Raw genomic sequence first — 21,960 nt, forward strand, 5'->3', positions numbered from 1 at the left:
GAAAGTCAATGGGGAAACACAGGATGAGAGAGCAGTCCTGCGTCATGGGTCTCCTGAACATAAATTGAAAATGGAACTAGTGTTCACAGTTTGTACATCATTTATCCAACCACCTGTGGCTGTTCGTTGTAGGCACAGAACAACCAGATTCATTGTTTAACTTGAAGCTTCAATTTCCTTATTCTAAAATGGGAATGATATCTGCTTCAGAGGCTAATTTAAGAACTAACCAAAAAACTAAGAACTTTGGCATACTTACGGATATTTGAGTAGGGCGTTAAAATTTGCAATTCTACCACAAAATCTTGAGCTTATATACCACTAGTCTTATGGATAGAATTTAAATAGCTCAACTTTGAGAGTTGCAGGAGATTCACTAATATTAATAAACCTGTGGGGAAAAGTCATATATAAAAACATGTATTGTCTGCTGATATTTCTGCTATAATAGTTTTCCAGAAAAACATAGAAATATGACTAGAAGAGAATATACTCTTGACGTTTTTCCTTGAATTTCAGAGGCAAGTGCAAAAACCTGTGATGGTGTACAGTGTGCTTTTGAGGAACTTGTTGAAAAGATCATTCAGACCCCTGGACTGTGGGAAAGTGAGAACCAGAATAAAGGAGTCAAGCTGACACACAGGGAAGAAGGCCAAGGAGGTGGAGCGTGTGGTGGTTACTGTTCTGTGTTATAAACTCTGGGAAATGCCATCTCTTGCGTATTTGATCAGATAATGTCATCTTTCTGTATATAAACTCTCTAACTGCTATTTTAGGGACCTTGCAGTTTGCACATATTTGTTTTGTATCATGGCAGTAAATATTTGTGAGAAAGCCCACTCATTGACTTTTCCAGGTAAAACGTAAGCATGCACAGTTTGCAATCTGCAGTTTTTTATGTAACATAAAATAGGTGTACCTTTATAAGTACATTTGATTTTATGATTTACATTCATCATGTGATTTTTTTAAAAAATCCATCTCTCTAGTATATGTCGATACAAGGTCTAGTTTGGGTCTCCTTTTCGCTTAAATACTTATCAATTACTGAATTAATTGGTATTGTAGAACTCCCAGGACCACCGGGAGATACACAGGTGTCATCAAACCTGGCAGATTTCCCCTCAGGAATAACAAAGAGCATGATTCCACAGCTTTCCTAGGATATTCGCGACGGATTCTCTTTAGTACTAAGCAAAATCCTCTTTGCAGGATGTGGTTGAGGCCAATTTATAATTAAATCCCTGTTTGTTCTGACGATACTTCGGAAGTAGCATTAATATGTTAAAGAAGTTTGGTCTTCCTTGACTTCAAGAGTAGCTCATCGCTTAGCTGGAGTTTTAATTCTGTGATGTGTACATGGCTTCATGAGCCTCTGTGCAGCATTTTGGGTTGTGTGGTATTTGACAGAATGGCAATAAGGTTCCCCCATTTTGGTTTCAGAAGGACAGGAGTAGTATGTTTATGTAACTCATGTAGCACTTATCACCTGTAAAACCAACACCTTTCCCATAAATGTTGGTGGTGTTTGTTCCGGTACTTCAATTATAGCTCGTGTAATGTTAATGAATATCTGTATCTTATGACTTCCATAAATGACTAGTTGATATTCAAAAACATATTTCCGTGTTTTGAGGGTTGGGGGAGAAAAACACTAAACTATCATTTGAAAAGGCATATTGCTTACAGATTTTGATGTGTATGGGAAAATACTGTTGCAGTGAAAATCTTGGTACAAACTTGTACAGACTAATAAATCTTTTACACAGTATTCAGTTTTGTAATCTCCTGCTATTGTACATTGTATATTTTTTTCACTCATGTATTATTTAATATACATTGATCTCTGCTATTTTACGCTTCCAGATAAGTAATTTGCCCTTTCAGGCAGGCCACTTTAATACCACTCATTAAGATTAATAAGAAATACTTATTTCTGGGCGGTTTGTTCTCTGTATACAGTCGCAAATGGTAAACATTTTTGTGGGTCACCTTTACAATGCCTGTGATAATAGACTGAATTGTATATCTTCACATAAGAAAACCTTAACATTCTATGTGGTTCACACTTCTTAGACTATATTACATGGGATTAAAGGTTTTATGCATTACATATGTTTTTACAAAAAATGAAACATATACTACTTTAATGTTAGAGAAAGATAGCTAACACATGTACTTATGATTTGTTGTTACATTAAAACTGTAGATTTGTATATGTGGTTTCTCTATTGACATTTCTGTTTATTGCTATTTGCTCATTGAGCCATAGAATTTTCTTCCTATGCATTGGATTGTCTTTATTTGGTCAGAATTTGGATACATATGAGTCACTTAACTTTTAACAACTAATTTTGTTTGATTTATATTGTAACCTTTTATAGTTTTTTAATAAATCTAGCCTGCTTTCCCTAGATGCATTTGTGCAGGAAGTATTATACATTTCCTTGTTACTCTTATCAGCTGAGGAAGTCCTGAATATTATACTACTTCCTATACTCTGTAGGAATATATAATATATATATATATAAAACTCTTGTTGCAAGAGTTATTTACTCTTGTTGCAAGCTTCTTGTTTCATAGTGTAGTAGAAAACCTTATAGTGTAGGTTTTCTAAATGAAGTAGTTGTAATAGCTAACAATTGTCACTTAAATGACAGGTTTTTGTCAGTTCATTTCTCAGTCATTTGAAATTGAACGCCTTTTGCAGGTGGAGCAAATTAGAACGATTAGAAATTAGGCTACCCACTCTAGTATTCTTGGGCTTCCCTTGTGGTTCAGCTGGTAAAGAATCTGCCTGCAATACGGGAGACCTGGGTTCGATCCCTGGGTTGGGAAGATCCCCTGGAGAAGGGAAAGACTACCCAGTCCAGTATTCTGGCCTGGAGAATTCCATGGACTGTATATATAGTCCATGGGGTTGCAAAGAGTTGGACACGACTGAGCAGCTCTCACTTCACTTGATTCTGAATTCTGGGAATACTCATATAGAGCTAAACAAACACATTCTGTTTATATTAAGAGGCATAGTTAACATTTATTGAAGCTTCCTTGATGTCAGGCCCTGATCAGAGTGCTGGTTTATCTCAGTAAACCTCGCAGCAACCTTGAGAGATGGGTTGGTACTGCTATTATGCCCATTTTAAAGATGAAAATAATGAAATAAGAATATTTTAAGGAACTTCCCAAAGATCACAAAGCTAGTCAGTGAGAGGTGGATTCCAGTCAAGGCATCTTCACTCCTGAGTCCATGTTCTTAACCACTGCTCCCTTTACTATGGCTAGTTACTAGCTTTCTGTTTTAAAATAGCAAGTTTATCATATCTTTTGTTATGTGTAATAGGTGTAGTTCAGATTTTTTGGTTATAGAGTAAATCCCATTGATGTAAACCAACTGTGTAAGTCATTTTACCTAAAAGTTAAGGTAGTAGGGTAGGTGGTCTCCTAGTGCTTTTACCTCCTCATGGTGGAATGAAAATCTTTGACCTAGAAAAGTCAGAACTTATGGCACCTTAATTTCCTGTTTATAATTGGACGTGAGAAAAGTTATTAAATCTGGAAACGACCTTTTGCTCAAAATTAAAATCTAGGGGATGTTTACATTTCAGGTACTCAGCTGCCACGTACAAACTCACGCTTGGCTTTCTCATTGAACACAGTGGAATTGGTCTTGATTTTGATTCATTGTGATTCATGTACTCAAATACACATGATTACATGATTCTGTTCCAAGTGTAGAATAGCACAGACCTACCTCATATCTATAATATATTTAAATACAATTTAATGTGTATTTTTTTTCTGATTTTCAAATGAAGTGGGATAATCTTCTCGATCCTATAGGTTGTAGGTCTTTACAGTATTCAATCCTTATGCTTCTATATTTTGAGGTTCATTTCACCAGTCATACTTAGGAGATTTTTGTGTTCTTCATTTATTTTCCGTAGTTAGAGATGGTAATAAATTAATTTAATCAGTTTTAGATGATTTTATACTAGTTCTGACCCCAGCTATGCTGAGGGTAATCAACTATAGATTTCATCTTGGGTTTTGTCTAGAAGTGTTGAAGGAAGAGAATGGAAAGAATAAGCCAAGTCAAGATTTGGAGATAAGGAATATAGATCTACCGAGAAATCTCTGGGCTTTTTTGTTGTTGTTCGTTTGTTTTTAACAGGGACATCTGTCGAGTTGGAGGAAAGGAAACATGACTCAAGTTCTGTTACACTATGGCCTTTAAGTTTTACTGTTTGTTGCCAGCCTGTTGTTTCATATTTATGAATCAGGAGTGTTTCTAGGGGTGCTATAAGTCTGTTTCATTGCCTCTTATAGGTACAGCTGTTTTGTCACAGACGTTTCCAGTAGTGGTTGAGCTTTTAGTTTTTGTGGGGCCTGCCCCCTCACCATCTCTCTCACACACAAGCAGTGTCTTTTTCTTTCATTAACCTCATAAATAACAAAAATTTTCAATTTTATTGTATTTCTTTGATTACTAGTGTGGTTGAGCACTTCTAGTATTTCATCGGATATTTGTATTATTTTCTTTTATTCCTTTTTCATGTTATGTTGTGGTCGCCATCCACCGTCCACCTCCTCAAAATACCATCCCCTTTTTCTTTGGATAACGGCCTTCCTTCACACACGCAGTTTGAATGGGATTGTCACACCGTCAGCTCCAGAGCTGACCTGGTTCTCTTAAACCAGTGCCACTTGGCCCACATACATGGTTCAGGGATGGGTGACAGACCCAGATCAGGCCACTTAGTTAGAGCATGTTTTCTAAGCCTCCCTCGGGAACTGCAGAAGGCAACACTTCGTTGGAGATAATGTGGTGTGATAACTCTGAACTTGCTATAGCTAGTTTTTCTGATTTAAAGGAGCCAGCTTGAGGGCTGTACTAAGAAAAGGAAAGGGAGTCAGAGTTGGAGCCTTGATGAAGTCTGGAGCATCTGGATCAAACTGCACCTGAACTCAGCTTTACTTGTGGACTTCTCACTTATGTGAGCCAATAAATTCTCTTTGTGTTTAAGCCAGTTTGAGCTGGATTTTTTTTTCCTTGTAATCAAAGCTTTGCTGTGGTGTATACGGTCTTTGTAGGGACTCTTCCTACATGGAATTCAGTGTGTTGATCACTATCACTTGAAAAGCCATTATTCTTAAATAACTTAATATTTCAGTGGGGTTACTTTCATATATTTTTTTGTGGATATATACAAGTATCTAATTTTAAGGCAAAGGAGAAGAGGGTGGCAGAGGATCAGGTGGTTTGAGAGCATGACTGACTCAATGGACATGAACAAACTCCGGGAGATAGGGGAGGACAAGAAAGCCTGGCTTGCTGCAGTCCATGGGATCACAAAGAGTCAGACACAACTCAGCAGCTGAACAACAACAATATAATTTTGAGGGCTTACTTCATAGGGTCTTGTGTTTTGGGGGGGTTTAATTTCCTCTGTCATCCTAACATTCACTGTCCCACTTTCCTTCCTGAGATAATCATTGTTACAATCTGGCATGTGTATCCTTTCTGCTATATGCATTATTTTACTCTTGCTATTTTACAAAAATGAGATTATTTGTATATTCTCTGCATATTGCTGTTCTTACGTAACAGTAGATTCTGAAAATCCCTTCAAGCCAATCTGGATGCATCTAGCATCCACTCCAGTACTCTTGCCTGGAAAATCCCATGGATGGAGGAGCCTGGTAGGCTGCAGTCCGTGGGGTCACTGAGGGTCGGACACGACTGAGCGACTTCACTTTTCACTTTCACACATTGGAGAAGGAAATGGCAACCCACTCCAGTGTTCGTGCCTGGAGAATCCCAGGGATGGGGGAGCCTGGTGGGCTTCCGTCTATGGGGTCACACAGAGTCGGACACGACTGAAGTGACTTAGCAGCAGCAGCAGCAGCAGCAGCGTCTATTTTGGCTCCCCAGGTGGCGCTAGTGGTAAGTGAGTAAGTAAGTGAAGTCACTCAGTCGTGTCCGACTCTTTGTGACCCCGTGGACTGTAGCCTACCAGGCTTCTCCGTCCATGGAATTCTCCAGGCAAGAACACTGGAGTGGGTTACCGTTTCCTTCTCCGGGGGATCTTCCTGACCCAGGGATCGAACCCGGGTCTCCTGCATTGGAGGCAGACGCTTTAACCTCTCAGTAAAGAATCTGCCAATGCAGGAGACACAAGAGATTCATGGTTTGATCCCTGGGTTGGGAAGATCCTCTGGAGGAGGGCATGACAATCCACTCCAGTATTCTTGCCTGGGAAATTTTATGGACAGAGGAGCCTGGTGAAGTACAGTCCATGGGGCTGCAAAGAGACACAATTGAGCATACACAGCATCTGTTTCAATATTTATTAATATTCGGTGCTGTGAATTATCACAGTTTACTTAACCATTCCTCTAGTATTGGGCATATATGTTGTTTCCATTTTGCCTTTGCAGATGGTGCTGCAATAAATACCCTTGTATGTATACCTTTTTGTTTCTATGGGATCCAACTTCTAAGAGTTGGATCTATTGGCCAAAGAAAATTTATTTTTTCATTTTGACGTGTCTTGTAAATTGCTTTCCAAAAATCTGTGACAATTTACATTTCTACTAGCAATATGTAAGGATATCCCCCCCTGCATTCACCATCAGGAGCAGGAGGTGTCCTCAAGTTTTAAATTTTGCCAATTCAATATTTGTAAGATGTTAGCTTATGTTAGTTTGCATTTTCTGTAGAGCATTTTTTCATGTTTGTAGGCTATTTAGAGTTGCTGTTTTTTGGAATGATTATTCATATCCTTTGCCAATTTTTCTATTCGGTTTTTTTTTTCCTGATTTTGTGATGTTATGTGAGCTCTTTATGTAGTACAGACACTAACCCATATATTTAAGTTTTAAGCATTTGTTTCTAACCTAGTGTTTACTTTTCAGTTTGTTTATGCTGTGTTTTTTCTTACAACTTTTTAAAATATTTTATTATACCTTTTGGGTTCCTCAGCTCTTAGACTGTACATGCAATCTCCTTAACCTCTTCTGAGACTTCTGTTTTAGTTTTTTCTTTTTAAACCTTCACTAACTTAGAATTCACTTTTGCTTATGACACAAGGTAGGGAACCATCTTGTTGATCATATGGGAGCCAGCACTTCCCCACTGAGCTGAAATAACTCATTTTGCCCTCGATAAAATTCCCATAAGTGGAGTCTACTCTGGCCTTCAATTTTAGTGTCTCTTCACCATGGAAGGTTATGGATTTTAGTGTGTCTAGATTTCTTTAATCCTGTGTGTTTGATTTATGCTTTAAAAGCATTCTAAGAAGGGCTTTGCAGGTTTCATCAGACGACTCCAGAGGCCTGACAAAACCAAGGTTTTCATGGTAGTGGCTCTATAATATAATATGTTCATGACTAATAAGGTAGGTTCTTTCTCATTCTTTTTCAATTTTTTTTTTTACATATGATTCCTTCATTTTATTCTTTGCCCATTTTTCCTTTTTGTGGTCTCTTTTTTTAACAGAGGAGTTCTTTATAAAATGTGATACGAGTACTAGTCTTTTGTCACTAATATATATTGCTGAAGTCTCAAAATTAACTGTCTTTTGAATTTGCTTGAAAAGTGCATAATTTAAAATTTTTTTAAGTAAAAATTTAATTATAAAAACTAGAATTCTAATTGGAATCACTTGATAAATATTTCTGTTAATTATGAGAAACCTGATAATCTCATGGTAAGACTTGCCATTAGGAAATGAGATACCTTTCTATTCAGAGTTTATGCTATTTTTATATTTATACTTTTCTTTACATAGGTTCTGAACCTTATTTTTAAAAACTATTCCTAGAAACATTTCAGTGTGAATAGAGTTGGTCTTCTAATTTTGGAATCTATGTAGTTGATACTAATAAGGAAAAGCTGTTCACTTCTGTCTATCCAGCTGACTAATCAATTTGGTACTCTGTTTTAAAATAAGATTTCTTTAGTTTTCTAGGTAAAATAGAGAAAATATAATTTGTAATTTTGTCATTGTTCAGTCACTAAGTCATGTCTGACTCTTCAACCCCATGGACTGCAGCACACCAGCCTTCCCTGCCCTCCACTATCTCCTGGAGTTTGCTTAAGTTCATGTCTATTGAGTTGGTGATGCTCTCTAACCATCTCATCCTCTGCCATTCTCCTCTTTTGCCTTCAAAATTGCCTTAAAATTGTAATTTTAGTACACGCATATATTTATTTAGAGGAAATTACAGCCATCTGTCTCATTTCTAGTACCATTTTGAATTTGTTTTCTGACAAAGTGGAGGAAACCTCCCATTTCACAACTGCTGCTAAGGTTCTGCAACTTTCCATTCAGTTCCTCAATAAGCCCTCCCAGGCCAGGGCTCTTCTTTGGCAGGCCAAGCTCTCCCTCAGGGCCACCGTTTTCTGTTTTTTTCATATGCAATCATAGACTGGGCTGTCATTTTTATTGATGCTAGCTTCATGTCTTGCAAGATTCATAAACTTGAAGATTCTTTTTCTACATGCTGGAATACTTAATTTTAAAAATGGTATTGTCTTTTTTTTTAATTATTCTAATTGGAGGCTAATTACTTTACAGTATTGTAGTGGTTTTTGCCATACATTGACATGAATCAGCCATGGGTGTACATGTGTTCCCCATCCTGAACCCCCCTCCCACCTCCCTCCCCATCCCATCCCTCAGTGTCATCCCAGTGCCCCAGCCCTGAGCACCCTGTCTCATGCATTGAAGATGGACTGGCGATGTGTTTCACATATGATAATACATATGTTTCAATGCTGTTCTGAAATCATCCCACCCTTAGCTTCTCCCACAGAGTCCAAAAGATTGTTCTGTATATCTGTGTCTCTTTTGCTGTCTTGCATTTAGGGTCTTCGTTTATTGCACGATTCCTAGACTTGGGTCTCAGTTTGTTCAAATTGAAAATGAGATAATAATAGTCTCAACACTCTCTAGGGTTGTTCTGAGCACTAAATAAGACAGTATAAAGCTTGACAGTATACTTGAGTACGTTTGTGAAGGTAAAAGTCACTCAGTCGTGTCTGACTCTTTGTGACCCCACGGACTATACAGTCCATGGAATTCTCCAGGCCAGAATACTGGAGTGGGTAGCCTTTCCTTTCTCCAGGGGATTTTCCCAACCCAGGGTTCAAACCCAGGTCTCCCACATTGCAGGCAGATTCTTTACCAGCTGAGCAACAGCACCTTTAGCTGTTACTAATAATAGCATAGTTGGTGATGGACAGGGAAGCCTTGCATGCTACACTCCTTGGGATCGCAGAGTCAGACACAACTGAGTGACTGAACTGAATGATAGCATATTGTGGTTATTGGTCCTTCTCAGTTTTTCTACCCGTGGTCATGTATGGATGTGAGAGTTGGACTGTGAAGAAAGCTGATCGCCGAATAATTGATGCTTTTGAACTGTGGTGTTGGAGAAGACTCTTGAGAGTCCCTTGTACTGCCAGGAGATCCAACCAGTCCATTCTAAGGGAGATCAATCCTGGGTGTTCATTGGAAGGACTGATGCTAAAGCTGAAGCTGCAATACTTTGGCCACCTCATGCGACGAGTTGACTCACTGGAAAAGACTCTGATGCTGGGAAAGGTTGGGGGCGAGAGGAGAAAGGGACGACCGAGAGTGAGATGGCTGGATGGCATCACCGACTCTGTGGACATGAGTTTGAGTGAACTCCGGGATTTGGTGATGGACAGGGAGGCCTGGCGTGCTGTGATTCATGGGGTCGCGGAGAGTCGGACACGACTGAGCGACTGAACTGAAGTCAGTTTTTATAATTAATGTAGATAACAAAGTTGTTGTGTTTTTTCCTTTGGAGGTTTAAATTTTTTCTGGAACAAAATTGGATATACTCATTTGAAAATTAGTTTGTAAGGTTATAGTTTCTCATTCCACATGTGTATATGTATATTTTCCTTTTTTCTTCAGCGAGCACTTTTTCTCTGTGGTCTTTTTAACAAGTAGAAAGGTAGTGTAGAACAGTGAACTGGAAATGAATGATACAGTGATTTCCAAGGAGAGCCATTAAGTACAAATAAGGTATCTGTTGAAAATGCTGCCAGGTTCCCTGCATTGTGAAGTCCTGGATGTTGTCAGCCAACCTCACATCAGGCTGTAAGGCATTTCGTGTGTCCCAGCCTCTGAAGTCCAAACCTGCTACCACATCAGAAAATGGTCCAGACCCCTGGCCATGAGGCAGTTGTCCTCTTGAGATTCATGTACCTTCAGCCATATTTTCTTCACTAGGAATTTTAAGCTACTTAAATATTCTTGTGTGTCACACTCATACCACCATTTTTTTTTTTAGGTTAAAAAACACAAGCAACATCTAAGTTTTCTTTAAAACAACACTAATAAATCTTACAGTGCTGGATAGAGATGATAACCATGTACATTAATAAACATGCCTGTTAACATGTACCTCTTACAAAGTTCATTGTTCATTCATAGAAGTACAAATAAACGATTCTTACAGAATGACTTCAGAGTTGCAATACCAAGGGAACTACCAAGCATGAACCTGCTAAGAAAATGTTAAAATTCACTTGCATTCTTTTTTGACTTTAAGATGTTTATCTCACCATGGATATACAGTCAAGTTATTCAAATCACTTAGTTCATTTGTTCCTGCTTATATTCAGTTTTCACTGTGATAAAGAATCTGCTTGCCAAGCAGGAGACGCAGTTTCGATCCCTGGGTGGGGAAGATCCCCTAAAGAAGGAAATGGCAATTCACTCCAGTATCCTTGCCTGGGAAATCCTATTTACAGAGAAGCCTGGCAGTCTATAATCCCTGGGGTCACAAGCAGTTGGACATGACTTAGTGACTAAAAGCAGCAGCATAGTTGCAAGAATCTGCCTGCCAGTGCAGGAAAAGGAGACCTGGGTTCAATCCCAGCATCAGAAAGATCCCCTGGAATAGGAAATGGCAATCCACTCCAACATTCTTGCCAGGGAAATCCACTGGACAGAGGAGCCTGGTGGGCTACAGTTCATGGGGCTGCAAAAGAGTCAGACACGACTGAGCATGCATGTGTTATTCACAATTGTTACTGTACAATTTTTGCATATATTACAGTTGTCTTGAGACTCCCTTGGACAGGGAGGCAATCAAACCAGTCAATCCTAAAAGGAGATCAACCCTGGATATTCATTGGAAGGACTGATACTGAAGCTCCAATACTTTGGCCACATAATACAAAGAGCTGACTCATTGGAAAAGACGTTGAGCTGGGAAAGACCGAAGGCCAAGGGAGAAAGGGATAACAGAGGATGAAATGGTTGGATGGCATCACTGACTCAGTGGACCTGAGTTTGAGCAAGCTCTGGGAAGGACAGTGAAGCCTGGCATCCTGCAGTCCATGGGGTTGCAAAGAGCTGGACACAACTTAGTGACTGAATAACAACACAGTTCTACAATAAAATCACAATTTTAAAAAGTTTTACTCCATTCATAGGTATTATAAAATAATGGTTGTATTCCCTGTATCGTCAAGTATATCTTTGCAGCTTGTGTGCATGTTCTTAGTCACTGTCGTATAGCATGCATTTTGTAATCCCCTACCACTGAACTGCTCCTCTCCCCTTTCTTGCCCCAAGCGTAACCACCAGTTTCATCTGTGAGTCTGCTGCTTTTTTGGTATATTCACTAGTTATATTATTTAGATTCCACACATAAGTGAACAGTCATTGTTAACTAGTGGGGTCAACAGGAAATTGATTGGGGGAAAATGTAGAATCGAAGAATGAGTGTTCCCCTTAGGCCAAATATTTCAGAATCGATATGTTAAAGCCAGTGAGATGGAAGGACAGGCATTAGTGGAGAAATGCTTGATAATGAGATTCTGGGAGTAAATCATGATTATAAACGTGTGATTCCTCACATATGGGTGAAATTTGGAAGTGAAGGGACCAAAGTACTAGGCTGATCCTGGATGTCTTTTCAATCAATAGATAGGCAATTAAATAAGTTCTCGATTCTGTCCTGTTCAGCAAATGTATCCCATGCCGAACCATAATGATTTGTAGTATGTTTATAAAGCAAGCTTTCCCCCATCACTACTTTTTTTTTTAGCAATTTATTTTGGCAATCATTTCATCCAATTAGAAATAAAGTTCTTTGAAGTTCTGACGGGAGCCTCATTACATTTGTGTATTAATTTATAAGCCTACATTTTAAGAAATCTTCCCATCCAGAAACATGGCATGTCTTTCCATTTATTGAGTTCTTATTTTATGTCTTTCAATAAAATTTCAGAATCTTCTTCACACACACCCCCTATAATGTATTCCTGGGCTTCCCTGGTGGCTCAGACAGTAAATAATCCACCTGCAATGCAGGAGACCCCAGTTCAATTCCTGGGTTGTGAAGATCCCCTGGAGGAGGGCAGGGCAACCCACTCCAGAATTCTTGCCTGGAGAATCCCATAGACAGAGAAGCCTGGCGGGCTATATAGTCCATGAGATTTCAAAGAGTCAGACATGACTGAGCAACTAAGCTCAGCACAGCATAATGTATTCCTAGGCATTTTATTGTTGCTATCATGTACTACTGTTTTTTCTTATTTATTTTTCTCTGTAATAAAATTTAGCTTATATGTTTCTTAAAAACATGATTCTACTGAAATTTGTTAATACTAATCTCTATTGTTTTTTACTTTCTAGGTTCATAATATTTTTTTTTTAGGTTTATTTATTAATTTTTGGCTGTGCTGGGTCTTCATCGCTGTTTGGGCTTTCTCTGGTTGTGGCGAGCAAGGGCTCCTTTTTGTTTCCATGTGCCGGCTTCTCATTGCAGTGGCTTCTCTTTGTGGAGCCTGAACTCTAGGGCACGTGGGCTCAGTAGTGGCTCATTGGCTTAGTTGCCCTGTGGCATGTGGCATCTTCCTGGATGAGGGACCAAACCTGTGTCCCCTGCATTGGCAGGCAGATTCTTTACCACTGGACCACCAGGGAAGTGCAGGTGTGACAATTTTTACTTTACAGAAAAGGAAATAGAAACTCAGAAAAATTAACTTTTCCAAGGTCACACAGCCAATAGAGTTGAAATTTTGATTCATTTTAAAAAATGTTTCATGGATATCAAAAGTGTAATATATATCATTTATAGAGAATAAAGTTTTATACATTGTTATTTTGTATATTTGAGCCATCAAATTCTGAAAGAGTTGTATTAAAGGGTATTATCATGATAGATGATTTTATCAAGTTCCTATAGAGCTGTAAGATTTAGCTTTATGTTATTTAGTCCATAAAGAAACAGAACATATATATTCTTTATGATTGTATCTTTTATCATTACATAAGCTTGTTAAATCTATTTGCATTTTGAATTTTGTTTAATCTGATAATATAGCAACCATGTATTCTTGCTTTTATTTCATTAATTTTTTCATCTTTATAAGAGAATATGGATAATGTAGATATGTTATTAAGAATAATATGATGAACACCCATTGAGGTCCTACTGTGAATGTGTGTGTATAAAATTTATTTTGGGAGATTTATTCAATTTCTATACAAATCAGACCTGGTAATAAAATTAAAAATAGACTCTTACCTTTAGATTTTCTCTTTCAACTTTGGAAAAATTTGAAGAATGTGCAAAATATAGGAATTCAGGTTTGTTCTCAAACCATATTAATATCTAAGTGGGAGCTCAAAACAGGGGCTGAAGTGGGGTCAAAAGTAGGTGAACAAAGTTATAAAAGTCTTAGTTTTTACACAGATTTGATGGAGAAGAGGTCCTTATTGAAGCATTCAAAGAAGATATGGAAATACCAAAATTCACGTAGTTTCTAAGAACTAAGATGCAGCTATTGGGAACCCTGGATGGCATCACTAACTATGGACATGAGTTTGAGTGAACTCCGGGAGTTGGTGATGGACAGGGAGGCCTGGCGTGCTGTGATTCATGGGGTCGCAGAGAGTCGGACACGACTGAGCAACTGAACTGAACTGAATTGGGAACCCCATTTCAAGCTCCAATGATGAATATAATTTATATAAATTGCATCTTAGATGCATCAATTGACTAGATGGGGGGAATGCTTTCACAATCCATAGTTAAATCATCATGATATGCACTTTAAACATCTTACAGTATTTATTATGCTTTCAGTAAAGCTGGATACAAGGTGCTTTTCTTTTTTTCAAGAATGAGTCTTTTACAAAGCATAAGCATTAGGTTAGTATTTGAAAATAGAGATCAAAGTAAATTCAGTAGTCTCGCAAAGTTCATCCTCTTTGAATTTTTTTTTTCTCCTAGAAAGTTGTTTATTCTCATTCCACTATCAACCAGCCGGCAGCTCCTGGCCATGGGGCTTCCAGAGCCCCAGCAAGGGCCCAAGGGGCAGCCCCACTCTGAAGAGTCACACGGACGCAGAGCAAGTCCAGGCGGGTAGCCAGTGCCCCCTGGTGGCCACTGGAGGGTACTGCATCTGCCCATGCTGCTCTTTTCCTCCAGGTGGCTTGGGGCTGGGGTCACTTATACTGCAGGATGAAGAAGGGCACAGCCCCCCAGCTTCTCCCTGCCCTTCAGTGAGCTCAGCTCCACCAGGCTCACACACTCAGCAACCTCAGCCCGCAAGTGGCCCCGCAGCTCACAGGCGGCGCGTATGGTTCTACCAGTGGCGAGCAGAACAGTCCATAACCACCACCTTCAGCCCTGGTCCCAGGGCATCTCTCTGGATTTCCAGTTCAGCCTTCCTGTATTCCAGCGCATAGGAGGTGTGCACGGTGGGGGGCGGAAGCTTCTCTTGCTTTCGGATGAGAACATAGCCAAGCCCAGCTCCTGGGCCAGGAACTGATCAAACAAGGAAATCGTGGGAGTCTAGGCCCGGCGATGTAGTCGATCCTGCCACTGTGGGCCTTTTTCAGGTGATTCACCAAACCAGGAGGCTGATGGAGGCGCAGAAGGAGTCGGCGGGGTCCTTGAGGACGGGCGAGATGTCCCTGAACAGGACCCACCTTTGCCACTTCCACGCGTGTCGTGGGCACGAGGGGCCGGCTTCTCTTTGAATTTTTATTTAAGAGAAAACTAATCTAGTTTTATGGATAGCTTTCTGTCCATATGGCATCAGGTGCTTTGAAAAAACAGAAATGCAGCCAAGATACAGGTGCTAGGGGGAAAAAATTGATGACTGTCATTGTGTAAACACCAACGTTAATTTTTGCATTGACACGGAAGTGTTTTAAATTGCCTATGACCTAGAACAAGATAGACAAGTTCCCTATTTTCCTGGAATTTATATTCTAGTAGGATGAGACAGACAATTAAAAGATTAGATTTTGAGGTCATTTTTTGCCTGGATCAAAATTCACACTACAGCATATTATTCTCCCCTGAAGAAGAAAAAGGCATGTGGCTTTGCTTTGCTATAAGATATGGAAGTTTCTTGAAAGTGAATTTATTGAGCTTGCCCATTTCTGTTGCTAGAATCACATGGCTTGACATAAGACATGAAATTGGAAAGACAATACAAAAGACAAGAAGGAAAGATTTTTGATTTTTCAGTTAGGTTGTTTCAGGGAAGGCGGACATGAGGCCATAAGATCACTTTCAACTTTACTATTCTCTAAATTTTGCAATTTCACTGTTAGATTTGTAGAGTGTGTGTTCAGGGGAGAGTTGTAACATGTAACATCAGACTGCTTCTCCCCACAGTCATGTTTGGGAAAAAAGAGTTTGACATCTAAATCCAAATAAAAACTTAAAGTGAATTTCTATATTTTATTCCTTTCCTATGCATGTGCTATCGGAGAAGGCAATGGCAAGCCACTCCAGTACTCTTGCCTAGAAAATCCCATGGACGGAGGAGCCTGGTAGGCTGCAGTCCATGGGGTCGCTACAAGTCAGACATGACTGCGCGACTTCACTTTCACTTTTCACTTTCACACATTGGAGAAGGAAATGGCAACCCACTCCAGTGTTCTTGCCTGGAGAATCCCAGGGATGGGGGAGCCTGGTGGGCTGCTGTCTATGGGGTCTCACAGAGTCGGACACGACTGAAGTGACTTAGCAGCATGCATGTGCTATACAGTACCACAGTCATCAAAAATTAAATCAGTTATTTTTAATTATATGTCAAGAAGAGTGGGTGTTTTCTATAGAAATGTTTGTGGCTTTTTAAGAAAAACAAATAGTCCAAAAAAAAAAGAGAAGTCAGGATATATTAATAAATGTGTGACTGCAGAATCAGCGCTTCTAAATGAGATCTTTCAGTTAACCATGAGGGGGCAGCAGCCCTTCAGTTATCTGAGAATTCCCGCAGTTACGGTCACAATCAAAGCCTTGACACTGTCCAATATTTTTGAGAATTTTTACTGCCTGTGGGGTTGTTTTTGTTGCCTTTGTCTTGTCTTGTCTTGCCATCTTCCTCCTCCCTCTCTTCCTGCCTTCTCTATCTCTTGTTTTTGTTTCTTTTCTTTTTCCTTTTTGGCAAAGTTCAGCCATAGATCACTTTTTTATTAGATCTGAGGCTTTCTGTTCTGAAATGACCTATTTATACCAAAGTCAACGGATAGACGTTGTAACAGTCCTTACGGTTGTCTTGGCTGGAGGTGGAGGAAATGGAAGCAATTGACTAGGGTTTTGGAATAGGACTGCTTCCTTCCTCTCCTGTGCCTTTATATCTTTTTAAAGAGAAGTTTTGGGGGATTGAATAGAGACTTTCCAGATAAGATGAGGATGCCACAAATATTCTGTGAAACTGCATTAATTTAAGGCTTTAAAATTATTGACTTTTTTTATTTTAAATCATTTTAGAGCTCAAAGAGGAGATTATATTAGATTTCTTTTTGTGGGGACCGAGAACTTTTCTGGAAACACTCAGTTAAAGGATTTAAAATTGCACTTCATTTTCCACCAAACTTTTAAAACTAAATTGTTCGATGATTTTGACTCCAGTATACTGAATGCACTTAATTCTCATAGGCTATTTCTCTACAAATGTTTTGAATTATAAGACAATTCTGTCATTGTATTCTTCATCAGAATCTGGCAGGACCTCTCTTTCTCTGCTTACTTTGCTTAAATGGCAGTTTCTGGACTGAGTAATGGCAGACATGCTTGGTATAAATATATGTTTATAATGTTAGTCATTTTTAGAAGGTTCAGAAGTCTTTTTTCAGTTAATGTTCTTGATCACCCTTGCCACTTTTAAACTGTTGGTTTTATTGATAATGTCTATACTTTTACTGGTAATGTTTCAATTTTGATTAATTCTTCCCTCTACTTAAGGAAACAGACTTTATTTTTTTTATTGTAATTCACAGTAAAAACTGAGCAAAAAACAGAGTTTCCATATATCCCTTGCCCTACATATGCACATGTGTGCATGCTAAGTCACTTCAGTCATGTTTGACTCTCTGCAATGCTATGGACTGTAGCCCACCAGGCTCCTCTGTCCATGGGACTCTCCAGGCAAGAATACTGGGCTGGGTTGCTGTGCCCTCTTCCGGGGGATCTGCCTACCCAGGGATCGAACCCACATCTCTTGTGTCTCCTGGATTAGCAGTTGGGTTCTTTACCACTAGCACCACCTGGAAAGCCCCTACTAGCAATAAATTCCCTCAATTTTTGTTTGCCTGAAAAAGTCTTTATCCCTCACTTTTGAAGGATAATTTTGCAGGATACAGAATTCTAAAGTATTGGCTTTTTTTTCCCTCTCAATATTTAAAATATTTCACTTCACTTTCTTCTTGCTTGCATGGTTTCTGAGGAGATTTTTTGATATAATTCATATCTTTCTTTCTTAATAGATAAGGTTTGTGTGTTTTTTTCTTTTTCCCTGAAGACTTCCTTAATATTTTTTCTTTATCTTTGACTTTGTGCACTTTGAAAATGGTATGCCTAGGTGTAGAGTTTGGGGGCTTTGTTTTATTGCATTATTCTGCTTGGTGTTTCCGAGCTTCCTGATCTGTGGTTTGGTGTTGGACTTTAATTTAGGGAAAATTCTCAGTCATTTTTTAAAGTTAATTTATTATTTATTCGGCTGCATTGGGTCTTAGTTGCAACATGGGGGATCTTTACTGAGCATCGTCTGGGATCTTTTGTTGAAGCATTTGGACTCTAGTTGCAGAGCATGGGCTTCAGTAGTCGTGACTTGCAGGCTCTAGAGTGTGGACTCAGTAGCTGTGGTGTGTGGGCCCAGTTGCCCTGCCACATGTGGGATCCTAGTATTCCCACAAGCATCCTCTACATTGTAAGGCAGATTCTTAAACACTGCACCACCAGGGAAGTCCCCTTAGTCATTATTGATTCAAATATTTTGTACTTTTTCTGTCTCTCTTTTCCTTCTGGTATTTCTGTTATGTGTATGTTATACCTTTTGTATTTGTTTCACAGTTTTTGGATACTCTGTTACTTTTTTAAAATTATTTTTTCTCTTGAAAGTTTCTATTGACGTCTCTTCAAGCTCAGTGATTCTTCTCTCAGCCAAATACAGTCTATTAACTAGCACATGCAAGACATTATTCATTTCTGTTGCAGTGTTTTTGATCTCTACCCTTTTTATTGTTTTAATTTTTATTTAATTAATTATAAAGGAAGTTTAGCATCTCTTTTTTTGTAATTTTTTTCATTGTGGCAAAATAGATATAACATAAAATTCACCATCTTAATCATTTTAAAGTATATAATTTAGTGATATTACATATATGTTCTTAATGTTGCGTAACTGTCACCACTGTCCATCTCCATAACTCTTTGCATCTTGTAAGACTGGAATCCTATACCCACTAAACAGTGACTCCCCATTTATTTCCTGCCAGTTCCTGGCAACCATAATTTTAACTTCTGTCTTTTTGATTTTGACTATCTTCAGTATTTCATGTAAATGGAATCATACCATATTTGTCTTTTTGTGACTGGATTATTTCACTTAGCATAATGTCCATGGGGTTCATCCATATTAGAGCATATTGCAGAATTTCCTCCCTTTTTAAGGCTGCATAATATTTCATGGTTATACCACGTTATACATACCCATTCATTCATTGATGGACACTTGGGTTGTAACCAAGTTTCAATTGTTGTGAATAATGTTGCTATTGACATGTGCAAATATCTCTTCAAGACTGTGCTTTCAATTATTTTGTGTGTATACCAGGAACAAATTGCTGAAAATGTGGCAATATTATTTTCAATTTTTTTGTGGAGCTGCCATAATGCTTTTCACAGTAGCTTTATGACTTGATACCCACCAACAAGTGTTCCCTTGCCAACACTTCTTATTTTCTGGGCTTTTTTATTTGAAATGGGTGTGAAATGGTATCTCATTTTAGTATTTATTTTTCATTTTCCTAATGATGAGTAATATTGATCATATTTTCATGTTTTTATTGACCATTTGTATATCTTTGGAGAAATGTCTCTTCAAGTCCTTTGCCCAGTTTTGAAAGAGATTGTTTATATACTGTTTAATTTTATGTTGTTGTTCTCTATGTTTGAGGTATTACTCCCTTATCAGATATATGATTTGCAAATACTTCCTTTCTGTGGGTTCCCTTTCTACTCTGTTGAGATTGTCTTTCGGTGTACAAAATTTTTAATTTCACATAAAATCCAATTAAAATTTTTTATTCTATTGCCTGTGCTTTTGATGTCATATCCAAGAAATCATATTGATGTCATATTCCTTTGAAATCAATGCCAAAATCCAGTTTATGAAATTTTTGTTCTATGCTTTTTCCTACGGAGAAGGCAATGGCAAGCCACTCCAGTACTCTTGCCTCGAAAATCCCATGGATGGAGGAGCCTGGTAGGCTGCAGTCCGTGGGGTCGCTAAGGGTCGGACACGACTGAGCGACTTCACTTTCACTTTTCACTTTCACACATTGGAGAAGGAAATGGCAACCCACTCCAGTGTTCTTGCCTGGAGAATCCCAGGGACGGGGGAGCCTGGTGGGCTGCTGTCTATGGGGTCACACAGAGTCGGACACGACTGAAGTGACTTAGCAGTAGCAGCAGCAGCTTTTTCCTAAGAGTTTTGTAGTATTACGTCTCACATTTTGGTTTTATTTTTGTATACGTTGTTAGGTAAGGATCTATCTTCATTCTTTTGCGTGTGGATATCCAGTCTTCCCAGCACAGTTTATTAGTAAGACTATCCTTCCCCATCTAGTGACTGAACTGAACTGAACTTTACTGATCCTGTCCCCATTGAACGGTCTAGGCAGCCATGTCAAAAATAATTTGATCATATGTACAAGGGTTTATTTCTGTGCTCTCTATTCTATTCCCTTGGTCTAGGTCTGTGCCAGTAACACACTGTTTTGAGTTTTGATTACTGTAACTTTGCAGTAAGTTTTGAAATCAGAATTGTTCTTCCTATAAAAAATTGTTTTAGCTTAACACAGTTACTTGAGATTCTATAGAAATTTTCAGTTCAGTTCAGTTTAGTCACTCAGTCCTAACTCTTTGCGACCCATGGACTGCAGCACGCCAGGCCTCCCTGTCCATCACCAACTCCCATAGCTTACTCAAACTCATGTCCATCGAGTCGGTGATGCCATCCAACCATCTCATCCTCTGTTGTCCCCTTCTCCTCCTGCCCTCAATCTTTCTCAGCATCAGAGTCTTTTCCAATGAGTCAGGTTTTTGCATCAGGTAGCCAAGGTATTGGAGTTTCAGCTTCAGCATACAGTCCTTGCAATGAATATTCAGGACTGATTTCCTTTTAGATGGACTGGTTGGATCTCCTTGCTGTCCAAGGGACTCTCAAAGTCTTCTCCAACAAAACAGTTCAAAAGCATCAATTCTTTGGCACCCAGCTTTCTTTATAGTCCAACTCTCACATCCATACATGACTACTTGAAAAACCATAGCTTTGACTAGATGGACCTTTGTTAGCAAAGTACTGTCTCTGCTTTTTAATATGCTGTCTAGGTTGCTCATAACTTTTCTTTCAAGGAGCAATCGTCTTTTAATTTCACAGCTTCACTCACCATCTGCAGTGATTTTGGAGCCCCCCCAAAATAAAGTCTGTCACTGTTTCCCCATCTATTTGCCATGAAGTGATGGGACTGGATGCCATGATATTAGTTTTCTGAATGTTGAGTTTTAAGACAACTTTTTCACTCTCCTCTTTCACTTTCATCAAGAGGCTTTTTAGTTCTTCACTTTCTGCCATAAGGGTGGTGTCATCTGCATATCTGAGTTGATTGATATTTCTCCCTGCAATCTTGATTTCAGCTTGTGCTTCCTCCAGCCTAGCATTTCTCATGATGTACTCTGCATATAAGTTAAATAAGCAGGGTGACAATATGCACCCTTGACGTACTCCTTTCCCTATTTGGAACCAGTCTGTTGTTCCATGTCCAGTTCTAACTGTTGCTTCCTGACCTGCATACAGATTTCTCAAGAGGCAGGTTGGGTAGGTCTGGTATTCCCATCTCTTGAAGAATTTTTCACAGTTTGTTGTGATCCACACAGTCAAAGTCTTTGGCATAGTCAATAAAGCAGAAATAGATGTTTTTCTGGAACTCTCTTGCTTTTTTAATGATCCAACAGATGTTGGCAATTTGATCTCTGGTTCCTCTGCCTTTTCTAAATCCAGCTTGAACATCTGGAAGTTCATGGTTCACGTACTGTTGAAAGCTGGCTTGGAGAATTTTGAGCATGACTTTACTAGTGTGTGAGATGAGTGCAATTGTGTGGTAGTTTGAGCATTCTTTGGCATTGCCTTTCTTTGGAATTGGAATGAAAACTGACCTTTTTCAGTCCTGTAGCCACTGCTCAGTTTTCCAAATTTGCTGGCATATTGAGTGCAGCACTTTCACAGCATCATCTTTTAAGATTTGAAATAGCTCAAATGGAATTCCATCACCTCCACTAGCTTTGTTTGTTTGTAGTGATGCTTCCTAAAGCCCACTTGATTTTGCATTCCAGGATGCCTGGCTCTAGGTGAGTGATCACACCATTATGATTATCTGGGCC

The 21,960-nt window shown here is 39.0% G+C and overlaps 1 protein-coding gene and 1 pseudogene across 1 annotated transcript in view; one reads left to right on the forward strand and one right to left on the reverse strand.

Annotated features, from left to right (window-relative positions):
* RAB18 (RAB18, member RAS oncogene family) overlaps positions 1-12,132 on the forward strand; it is a 39,743-nt gene extending 27,611 nt beyond the window's left edge. The window contains exon 7 of the mRNA XM_055430237.2: positions 520-12,132. Within this exon, the coding sequence (XP_055286212.1) occupies positions 520-695 (176 nt within the window). The 3' untranslated portion in view covers positions 696-12,132. The remainder of the gene's footprint in view (positions 1-519) is intronic.
* Positions 12,133-14,504: 2,372 nt separating this feature from the next.
* LOC129554655 (adenine phosphoribosyltransferase pseudogene) overlaps positions 14,505-21,960 on the reverse strand; it is a 10,843-nt pseudogene continuing 3,387 nt past the window's right edge.

The sequence above is a fragment of the Moschus berezovskii genome, chromosome 15 (genome assembly GCF_049115385.1).
Source record: "Moschus berezovskii isolate FMDL1 chromosome 15, NW_MosBer_1.0, whole genome shotgun sequence".
In the NCBI taxonomy this organism is placed as follows: domain Eukaryota; kingdom Metazoa; phylum Chordata; class Mammalia; order Artiodactyla; family Moschidae; genus Moschus; species Moschus berezovskii.